The 12,119-nt window shown below is 31.2% G+C and overlaps 1 protein-coding gene across 2 annotated transcripts in view; it reads right to left on the reverse strand.

The window, feature by feature from the left end:
* Positions 1-1,429: 1,429 nt before the first annotated feature.
* Positions 1,430-12,119, reverse strand: part of LOC145293194 (TBC1 domain family member 9-like) — a 152,804-nt gene continuing 142,114 nt past the window's right edge. Inside the window, exons 29-31 of one of the 2 annotated variants that reach the window (XM_080139689.1) lie at positions 8,766-9,017; positions 3,333-3,430; positions 1,430-2,229 (exon numbers count right to left, since the gene is read on the reverse strand). In XM_080139689.1, the coding sequence (XP_079995815.1) occupies positions 1,618-2,229; positions 3,333-3,430; positions 8,766-9,017 (962 nt within the window). In that variant the 3' untranslated portion in view covers positions 1,430-1,617. The remainder of the gene's footprint in view (positions 2,230-3,332; positions 3,431-8,765; positions 9,018-12,119) is intronic. The other variant, XM_080139690.1, reaches the window with a different exon arrangement.

Raw genomic sequence — 12,119 nt, forward strand, 5'->3', positions numbered from 1 at the left:
TTCATATTGTATTAAGATAGATTTGATGAAAAAAAAAGATCTTTGTCTAATCCTGTCATATTTGGCTATGATGGGTTGTTTTATCACTTTTGTATTTTATGCTAAATGTATTTTTGCTTACTATATATTAGTATGTCGCCAAACTACAAAATAAACCAACAGAAATAGTTTTTGTGATACTGTGTAGAAGATCTGATACAGTTTACATAGTTATGTATAACTAATGTAACTGCCCTAGGAATACATTTGATGTGAAAAATACACAAAAAATTGAATATAAAAATAATAAACATAATATATAGATTAATCAAAGAATCTTGAATCATAGCTAAATATAATAGAATTAAACAAGGGACATGTTTGTATAATATCTTTTGTCAAATAAACTTAACACAAAAATTCTTCCTTATAATGTTTTATAATTTTATCTATTGTATAAAGTTGTCTATGTGTATATGTGTTTGTATATCCAGTTAAACGTCAAAGACTACAAAACAAAGACCAACAAAGTTATATATTCTTGGTCAGCATTATCCCGAATGAATAATATCTAAAATTTAGAAAAGAGTTATTTATTTTCTAGGTGGGGGTAGAGTGTGTGTGTGTGATATGTACTAATTTGCAAAGATAATGCTGACAAGGAATCTATTATATAAAAGGTGTGTGTGTGTCCAGCTTGAGAGGAATGGGTTTGGCAGAGAAGAAAAGGAGGAGTTAGGGAGAAAAAGGTAGAAATAAAAGTTTTAATAGAAATAGATCATCTCTACCCTGTTATATATACTAAAAGTTTCTTATGCAAATTACTGCATTTTAAAACTATCATTATTTCCTCTGTAAAAAGCATTGTCTAAAAGCTATACACCCAGAGGATATTTTTACCCCTTATATTTACAAATGTTAAATTCTGAAGCTTCTACAAAATAAGCAATCATGAACCATTCAAAGTCTTTTATACAAAATCCTATCAGTCTTCATGTATGGCTTTGCTTTCATTCAGAAAGTCATAATAAAAATGGCCATACTAAGTAGCGATATCACCCATAAAAATATGATTGGTTCTTATTTAGAATTCAACTTGATTAAAAAAAATGATAAAATAAAAAAAAAGAAAGAAAAATCTTTGATGTACGTACCAGTCACAGAATGAAGATGTCATATACTAAAGATTACATAAATTGGTCAAGTAGTGTTTTCTTTATTAGCTAAGAAAATCCAAATTTTATGATGAATGAGACGGGAGCCATCATGTTTTAAAATGTGTTAAAATTCAAGGACGACAACTCAAACTGCAGAATTTTTATTTGTATTCAAAATAATTAAAACTTTAATCACTAAAAATTGATTTTCCTAATTAAAAAAAAACAAACAATTTATGTAATTTTGACATTTTTGTTCAGTGCTGGATACGTACATCATTAAGATTTTTCCATTTTTTTTTTTTTTTTTGTGTGTGATTCTCAATAAGGACCATATGACATTCTTTTGTCTTCATATTTTAAAATTTAATATTGAAATATTAAAAAAAAAAAAAAAAAAATGATCCGGTGCATCAGTTACGTAAATTGTGAACGTTGCATTACAAAAAGAAAATTTTTAACTTTTTTTTTTTCTTAATCATTATTTCTGTGTTTGAGATGGCGCTATGCTTGTGTGCCGTGCCAATCGCCGGTTTCGTAGGCCTTGTACCAGGGAACTGACGTCCACCATCTGTTCAAAATATTTCACAACTGGAGGTTCAGTCAGCATTGAAGCCAAGAACTGTTCAAAAGTGATCAGCCAGTCTGTGTCAGGCTTGCTTGAGGAGTCACTCGTTTCGGACATAGGCCGTTTCGGTGAATTGCCTTCACCACAATTACTACCCCCGCTGCCGCCATCACCAGAGGAAACAGCAGTATCATTCACGACAGCACTGTCAACAGATTTCACATCATCTTTTCCAATATCTGGAGTCTGTTCAGAGTTAGTGGTTGATACGGAATCTGTAGTTGCAACTGATGTGGACATATTAGTTTTGTTGTTGTCTACTCCAGAACTGTTTTCGCTATGGTTTTCGTCTGACTCTGACAATCCGTCATCTGTTTCCGTTCCCTTTAAGTAAAATTTTTTGCCAACTTCTCCAATCTCTAGTAAAAGCGTTCCGACATTGGCGATGGAATGATAAAGATGCTGCTCGTCTGGGTGATTAGCAAACATGTCGTACAGGCTTTTCCACAATTGGATAAACTGTTCCTGAAAAAAATAAAAAAATAAAAATAAATTTTAAAAATAACTAAACATGTACAAAAATATATTGATGTAATTTTATTTTAAACTAGCAGGAATGGGTGGGGACACTTTCCGGGTTGTAAAATACGCTTAAACATATTTCAATTCATGCAGATTTTATATTTATCATTACAAAGCCAATTATCTATTGAATATAATATTGTACCTAATATACAGTACTGATTTAAAAGACTTCGGTTCCATTAGCTAGATTTGAAACCAAAACATTTAGCGCTCCAGCCATGTTCCTTACCAATGTAGCTATCAAGAAACAGATAATAAAGAGTTAATATTTAATATCAAACGACTTATAGAAATGAATTGAATTTGGACATGCGCAGAAAGAAATAAAAATATCAGCAAGTTGAAATGGGCATTTTGCATTTCAACTTGCCGACATATTTCTTTACACTTTTTTCATCCATCCATTTTACTCGTTATAAACCATCCTTGGTGTATGATTACTATTTCCTGTTAATTTCAGTGTTATGTGACCAGTAGTTTAAGAGTTTATCAATTCAATATTTTCAAACAGACAGACACACGTTTGTTTTATTTATATAGATGAAAAATTGGAAATATTTGAACAGTATATTAAAAATGAAAGTCATTCAATGAAATTCCACAGGTGTTAGGGGGGGGGTGATCATTTTGTATGCAATCAAATTATTGCTTTTCAATATTCCCTTAAGTGGAGTACAAACTTGAACTGGTAATCCAAGTTTGTCAAGTTTGAATCCAGTCAGTTCCATAGCACCACTTTCATGTGAATAGGAAAAATTGGGGAAACCTTTGCAAACAAATTTATTTGAATATTCCTTCAGTTTTATGTTTGGTGTGACAGTATGCTTCTTTTTATATTCCTCCTCACAACTGAATGGGATAGAATACACAGACTTTAGTCACATCCTTTCTCATAGAAGACTTGAAAAACTTAAGCCAAACTACATTAGAATATTCAATGTCAAAAAGTTTGAGAATAAGTCATCATCAATTTAGGAAATTATTGACTGCCAAGAAATTTAAAAATATATTGAAATAAAAAAAAAAAAAAAAAAAAATCATACCTGATTGAGACGAGGAACATTTCTAAATTCTGCTTTGCTATCCTGGCGAATGATATCCAGCACGGAACGTTGGTGGAGGGCACTGAACGACATACTCTCTGCAAATAAAAAGATCACGTTTTAGTACTGATGCCAGAAGATGATATTTTATCAACTCTCAAACACAGCAGAAATACAACATACTGAAATGCAGTGTTATCCTGTTGAGAGTTGCATATGTAAAGGTATTAAAGCTGCAAACATATTTACGGGGTTTTTTTTTCTTTAACAGATCAACTGAACTTTACTAATTATATAAAAAAGGCAATAATTTTACTGATATGAAACAATTCATCTCTGATGAAGGATATTCTATTCTAAAAATTCAAGGCCAAGGTTTATTAAAAAATATTTGCATTTTATTTGTGGTTTCTAATGACATTTTGCCCAATTTTCAAATTTAAATTCTCAAGGACACTTCAAAAGAACTTTTTCCATTTTCACCATTTCTTATTTAGTTCCTCTGCTTTTTGGCCAAAATCAAATTAATGTTGTATTGTGGTGACCGAGATGATTCCAGTAAAGAGCTCCTCACACTTGATGGCCTCGTGCCTAATTTGTTTAAATGTAAATTTATATTTATGTTTTATGTAAATAAATATTTCAAAGTTTGTTCTCAGAATCCTGGCGATATCAGGCACTTTACTATCTACAAAACTTATGTATTTGAGAACAAATTGCAGATGAATATTACAGCATACTAATTTATTAAAAATTGTTTAAAAAATGAATACGCAAATTTGGAATAATGGAAACTGATTGTTGGTCTTTACTTAGAATCCCCATCTTATTTATATGTGAACATTTCAGCAGAAGTTAATTTCTTGTTCAAGAGCGTTTCTTTCTTAAAATAATATTCTTTTCTTCACACACATGCCCAACGTTTTGCAAGTATTTTTAGTATTTTGTAAATAAGAAAACTTCAAAGAAAAATTTTTGAAATAGAAAATCCACTGTTGAAAAAGCACTTGATGTTGATATAAAATTCAAAATTTAACAGTTTAAAAGTTCAAGATTTTTTTAATAAATATATCTATTTACTAAAATTAGATTCAAATTTTACCCTATAAAGGGTCTTTTTTAGGAAAATCCAGATAATCTATTATACAAATGGCAAACTGGGTGCAAGCGTTTGTGTATGTCCATGAAAGGCTTTTTGCATCGGCTCATCGTGTTTGTTAGATTCCACGAGTTTTCACATACTTTCCAGATCATAATATCTCAGATTCGCAAACGAACATCCTCCCTTTTTTTTGATTGAGTTAAACAAAATTCTCACCGTGCCATTATCTCTAGTGTTTGTTTGTCTTTTTCGTATAAATAAAGTGAAACTAATCGACACAATTGCCTGGCTTTCGGGCCAGGTAGTATCTGTTCTGTAATTGGTCCTTGGTCAATGTAGGAGAAACCCTTCATACTGAGACAATTACTATTTATTGGGATACTCCCAGAGTGCCCCTTTTTGGAGGAGCTGGTTTTCCCCCACATTAAAAACGATCTTGTGTCTAATTTGCTTTCTTTGGAGGTTAAAATGCAACGCCATTTCTGCAAGTCATCTTTTCTCTTTGACTGACTATGTTAAATTTGAACGCTTAAGACCTCAGGTTGTGCCATGGAGTAACGGCAAGACGTCAAATTTTCTTTCACTTTCTTTTCTGTCTTCACATCACGGGTTCGAGCCTGCCTGCCTGCCTACTACCACTTTATTTTTGCTCAATGCACACCTATAAACCCCTGGGCAATACCAGACACCGAGGCTATATATCTGTTCATCTCCATATTTTCAAACTATCTCTTCCAAGACTAAAAGTTGCAGAACAACGCTAGGAGCCTCAAAAGATTTTTTATGGACGATTCTTTGATGGGTTTTTAGCCAGTTAAAATAGTTTTTAGGGGGTCAAAATGAAAAAAAAACATTATACATTTTGTACATTCATCTTAGTTTATTTTTAATCAGTTCATATGCATGTTATGTTGGTATAGTTGTAACGTTACCAGCTTTGAATGCTACAGTTTTGCTTTCGGTTTTGATTCTGCCTGATGACGCCCAAATGTTTTTTTTATATGACGACTATACACTGCTGATCAAAAATCTTAACAAAAACAAAAAAAACAAACTTTTTTTAAGGATAGATTTTAAACACTTCCGATTTAAGGTTACTAATACTACAATCTAAAAGGTTATGGAAACAAAAAGCTACGTTCGAAAGATTTATTTTTAAAATTGATATTTTTATTAAATCAAGCTTTTTACACATAATCAAAATTCTAAGACCAGAGACAAAAATTCTATTAAATTGTAGAAAAAGTGTATGAAAAGCTTCAACAATCAAACTTAATGAGTTCTACCTCCACTGCTTTTGATGACTTCAAAAATTCTTTAGAGCATGCTAGAAATAAGGGTTTCCATTAAGGTGTGGGGGATCCTGCTCCAGTTTCTGAAGAAGTACATTTTTTGTTGAATATTTCGATAAACTTCTCTTGTCATCCATCCCCAAACATCTTCAATTGGATTCAAGTCCGGTGAGCATGCCGGATGGACTCCATTTTCTTGTAGAAAGCTCAAGGTCCGTCTTGCAGTGTGGATTGCAGCATTATCCTGTTGGAATAACCATCCATCATCAAAAGATGCTTTTTGTAGCATGCTAACATAACCAGCTGCTGTCTGACGACCCTGCACCACCTGGAGCTCCATCATCACTCTGTAAGAAAAGGCACCCCATACCATTACGGACCCTCCACCACTATGACGTGTGGAAAAAATTTCAAGAGACATGTTTTTGTCATGCCAATATCGCTGGAAGATATCAGGACCATCTAAATTGAATTTTTTTTCTCATCAGAAAACAGGACTTTCTTCTACTTCTAAACGTCCCAGGTTTGGTATTCATGACCAAATCTTAAGCAGTCCACTTTGCAACGTGGAAGCCATTGAGAAATTTGTTTACGCCTTTTATTTACCATGCCTTTTTGTTACAAGTGTTGTCTGATGGTTATTGGACTGCAATCAGCATCTGTAACCACCTTAATTTGACTAGAAGAAAGTCCTCTGTCATTCATAACAACCCATTTGATTCTCCTACTTAATGCAGGAGAAATTTTTTTTGGGGGGGAGGGGCTACCAAAGGATTGTACTTTTCCATAATTCTCAGTGTTGTTTAGAAAGTTGCAAATAACAGTTTTACTGCAATTTACTTTAGCTGCTATTGCTCGCTGTGACAAACCTTGCTTATGGAATCCTAGAATTTGAGAGCGCTCAACTTCGCTTAGTTTTCTTGCTTTAGGCATGGTAACATATTTACACAGTGATTGCTAATCTCTAACTCAACTAAAATCATTAGAATTATCATAAATCTAACAATTTATACCCTTGGTCTTATAATTTTGATCACGTGTAAAAAGCCTAATTTAATAAAAATGCAAATTTTTAAATAAAATTTTTAGAATGTACCTTTTTGTTTCCATAACCTTTTAGATTGTAGTATTAGTAACCTGAAATCAGAAGAGTTTAAAATCTATCCTTAAAAAAAAAAAAAAAAAAATTTTTTTTTAAGATTTTTAAATGGTCTTAAATTTTTGATCAGCAGTGTGATATTAACATATACAAAATCTGGGCAAATCAAAATATCATATTTAAGCAGATTTTATTACCAGGCAAAAATTTTAATTGCAGAAATTCCTTTCTGCACCAAATTGCTGTAGGTTTTCAATAACAGATGTCACATATAAATTTATTATGCTTAAATCTTCAACCCTCGTTTTATGTAACTTTATTATGTCATCTTATACACATTCATTATAATTAAATCCTATGTTTAATCTTAAGGGAAGCATCATCATGATCGCCACTACAGAGAAAGAAGTTCATATTTTTCTATCTGATTATTAAGTCCTACCACCGCTACCATTATATACTGTGTACTATTCTTCATTTTTCTACAATATTTTTTTTTGTTTTCAGCCCTACTGAAAACCTGGGAAAGTTGTAATGTTAAATGATTTTTCTCAATGGTGAAAATATACATATCCACCACCACCAAAAAAAAAACAAACAAAAAACAAAAAAAAACAAAAAACAAACAAAAAACAAAAAAAAAAACGTTCTGATAAAAAAAAAAAAAATACTGATCAGTTTGAACATAAATTATATTAGCTACAGTTGTGTTTTTACCACTTGTGCTAAATTGCACACACGTTAATTTTGTGTTTTATTTTTTAAAACTTTGTGGGGGGGGGTAAATTTTTACATTAGCTCCACCTCCACATTCCCTTACTTGCTTTTTTTACCTTTTGGCCACAGCCGCCACTGTCCGCAATTGGTCAGGGATGGCAGTGGCCACCAACAACAACCATAGTTTAATTTTTTTTTACAAGTGGGGTAACACCGGTTAATGGGTCCTGCTAGTATATATATATATATATATATATATATATATATATAATTTAAGTGTTGACTTAAAATGAGCAACCGATTGTGATAATTTCTTGTTAATGTACATTACCCCGTCCCCTCCAAAGGAGGACACAATTCCTGAGATAATAGTATCATGACAAAAGAACAAATACCTTCCTCCAAGACAAGAACTACACTCCAGGAGTTAATGTCTGGGAGGATGATCTCATGATAACGCAACAAATATTACACCCACCTCCAAATAAGGAGGTAGTTCCTGGAAAGTTAGTTTAATGACAACAAAACAAATACTGTGGTACCCACCCACCCTAAGGAGGAGCTAATGCCTGAGAGGATGCCTCACCACAACAAAATAGATAGCATATTATCCCCTCTCTCCAAAATGGTACTATCTGGGAGGATGGTATTCTGATAACAAAACAGATACTACACAAGCACTGAATTTAATATTAGCACAATAATATATCAGTGTGTGGATGGACTGTATAATTTCAGCTTTAGACAGACATATACCAAATCTCTATTAGTGATAGATTATACACAAATATTTTGCTTTTCTCTAGATTAAAAAAAATCTTAAAAGATTGATTTGTAATTTAAAATTTCCAAAATGAATAACTATTTGCATTATTTATAGTGATCCACCTTTTTTTCTTGCATCATTATTTATAGTGATCCACCTTTTTTCTTGCATCATTATTTATAGTGATCCACCTTTTTTCTTGCATCATTATTTATAGTGATCTACCTTTTTTCTTGCATCATTATTTATAGTGATCTACCTTTTTTTCTTGCAACAATTATTCTACGTTTAATCTTTGCAGTTCTTCAAATGTCCATGAAATAAAATACAAAACAATTTTTATAAATTTACATATATTAAGCATTAACGAAATCTTAGTGAATTTTGGGTAAGAAATGAGCATAAGGCAACATCATTGCATTTTCGTTGGAAATGAAAATTGTGGAAAGGTGGAAACCTTTTGATGTGCTCGTAGCAATACTAGTCGTAGCCTCAGAGTGGGTTTCTTCTACTTCCAAATGATCTGTGGACAGTGTATGCGTATCACTATCTGTTGGGGAGTTTGATTCCAGCTTTAGCCGCTCGCGGAGGTCTTTTTCCAAATCGAGTGGATCATGGGATGTCAAGCTCTTTGAAGGGGAACCGTCTTGCATAGGGTTATCATCAGAAAAAGACAGCTCATCCGAATAGGCTGATGGAAGTTCAAGGTCTGAGAGAGAGAGAAAGAAAGATTAAGAGAGAAGGAAAGATTAATTCAAGGGTAGTGGGAGGAGGAAAGAAAGAATAAATCTGTGGAAATAAGTCTTAATGAATTAAAAGATATTTTGAAAATTAAAAAAAAATAATCTTGAACCTCATTGATGTTAAAATTGTCTTATGTTAATAAGGGTATCACTACCCCAACTTTTTTTTTGTTCTTTTGAAACTTTATATTCTGTACAGTTGTTACAATCTAAGCCATGGGTTTCCAAACTTTATTTTTCTGGAATAAATTTTTGGAATAAAACGGATTGTGAAACAGTAAGTTTAATGTTAAGAAATTCAGTGCTTATTTTAAATTACACATTAAAAAATAAAAATACAAAGAAATCTTTATCATGTATACACTCGTCACAAAACGAAGATGTCATATTCCAAATATGTAAATTGATTGAATAGTTTTTCTTTTAAATCAAATTTTACGATTTTTTGTGATTAAAAAGTTGTAATGATTTTGAATACAAACAAAATCCTGGTAGTCGAATTTTTTAAATTTTAATACATTCTAAAACAATACAACTGCTCCTGGCCGCATAAAATTTAATTTTCTTAGTTAAAATAAAAACTATTTGATCAATTTACACAATTTTTGGTATATGACATCATTCTGTCACTGGTACATATATGAAGATTTGTCTGTATTTGTATTGTTATGACAACATATTAAGCAGCAGCAGCAGCTCTCATTGCAATTCATGATGCTAAACAAAACACTTTTTTTAAAAAGCGATAAGGATGACAGTCTTTTCTAAAAGGCTTTTTACCTCAATATCTTATTTTGGTCTTTGAATGATCAACTCACTGCTATTCAATTTCCATTAATTACTTACTATATATAAGTAATAAATAACGGTTCTTATCCAGAATTTAACCTAATTAAAAAAATAATAAAAGAAAGTACCAAAAATATCTTTATGATGTACAAAAATAAAAATGTCATACTCCAAAAATCATAAATTGAACAAGTATTTTTTTGTTTTTTTTTTAACTCAATTTTCATTAGAAAATCGATTTTAAATAATCAATGTGAAATTGTTAGCATTACAAGGCTGATTTCGCAAGTTTTACTTGCTGTGGAGTTATCTGTTCTTGTTTTTTCAAGATGGCGATACAAGACAATCTCTTTCTGCTTACTCATAATTTTATTTTCTTAGTATAAAGTAAAACTACTTCATGAATTTGCATTATTTTTTTGAATATGACATTTTTGTTCCCTGACTGACATGTACATCAAGGATTTTTCTGTATTTTTGTATTCTTAAATTTTGGACTTGCACCTAAGTGACTCGTCTCATTGGACTGAATTTTTGTCATTCATTTTTGTCATTGAAGAATTCAGATTTTTTTTTAATGCACAATTAAAACATTGGCAAAATGGTGTTAAGTTCAAGACAAAGAATTTTATGATCAGAAGAGCTTAAAAATCTAAGTAAAAAAAAAAAATAGAATATTATATTTCTGATTAGTAATACTGCTTGTAAGATTTGTGCTGTGCATAAAGAAATAATGACTAAAAGTATTGACTGCTGCTGTTAGTTTTTGTGCTTCAACTTAAAAAATGAGAATATTAATCTCAAGGACAGAATCACCAATCGACAAATTGATGAAGCAAGATTGAATCCATTTATTCACAGGAATTCATGTTAAATGATGAGAAATTGGTTGTGCAAGATTAAGAAACACCCAAGAATTATTCCTCAATCATAAAATTTGATTTAAAAAAAAAAAAACCCAAAAAACCCAAAAACTACTCAATCAATTTGCATGATATTTGGAATATGACATCTTCGTTTTATGACGAGTGTGTACATGATAAAGATTTCTTTGTATTTTTATTTTTTAGTGTGTAATTTTAAATAAGCATTGGATTTCTTAACATTAACTAACCATTTTTCTGCTTTTCCATATCTCTTGTGCTGAACAAAAACACTTTAGCAAATTTGCAATTCAATCAAATTTTGGGTTTTATTATAACATTTAGTAATTTTTTTTTTTTTTTTTTTTTTTTTTTTTTACAAAATTAAAAAATTTGTGCTTTATTTAGAATTAAAAAAAAAAAAAAAATACAAAAAAATCTTTATGGTGTAATTCGTCACAGAACAAAGATATATTCCAAAAATCACAAATTGATTAATTAGTTACTTTAACTAAAAAAAATCAAACTTTATGAGTAAGCGAGGTGGGAGCTGAGAGAGACGCCATGTTTTTTTTTTTTAGAACATATTAAAATTCAAAGGCAGACAACTCCATTCAACTGAGATTTACAGAGCGTGCTATTTTATTATTAATGAAAAACAAAACTACTCAATAAATGTACATTATTTTTGGAATATGATATCTTCGTTTTGTGATGAATACATACATTATAAAGATTTTTTTTAAAATCCAGAGTAATCTATAATATACAAGGTAAAATGCGCATGCGCGTTCATGTATGTCCGCGAAAGGCTTTTTCCTTCCCACCTCGGTTACATTTATGGAGAAGCTTCCTTATACTTCCTAGATCGTAATATCTCCGATTTGCGAACGGACATTGTCTCTATCTTTATTTTGATTGAATTTTTAAAAGCTAGTTTTTCATCATAGGGAAACACATACAGCAGAAAGCTTAACTGGCCTACAGTCAGATTTAAGTTCGCGATTCTTAACTTGATTATTAACTCGTTCATTTCATTATCCACTATGGCGTAATGGTTAGCGAGTTATCTTTTTTTTATTTTTTTTTTTATTTTTTATTTTGTCTCTTCCACCCGGGCAAAACTTAATTACCAATTCTTTTCTTCACTTTCTTTTCCTCCTTCGCGCTATAGCTCCCCCCCCCCTTTTTTTAAGACACCTACAAACACCTGGGCAATGCCGGGCACCCCTACTAGTTTTAAACAAGGAACAAAAATTTATATATTCATTTCATTAAATGGATTTTCCAACTAATGGTAGGAGCCAATTTTAAATGACAAGAAAGTTCAAGACTTCAAAGAATTTTATAATTAGAAGGGCATTACATAAGTAAAAACATTATAATATTACATTTCCGATTAGTAATAATATATAA

This window comes from Euprymna scolopes, chromosome 14, assembly GCF_053919585.1.
Source record: "Euprymna scolopes isolate OS-2025 chromosome 14, ASM5391958v1, whole genome shotgun sequence".
Lineage (NCBI taxonomy): Eukaryota > Metazoa > Mollusca > Cephalopoda > Sepiida > Sepiolidae > Euprymna > Euprymna scolopes.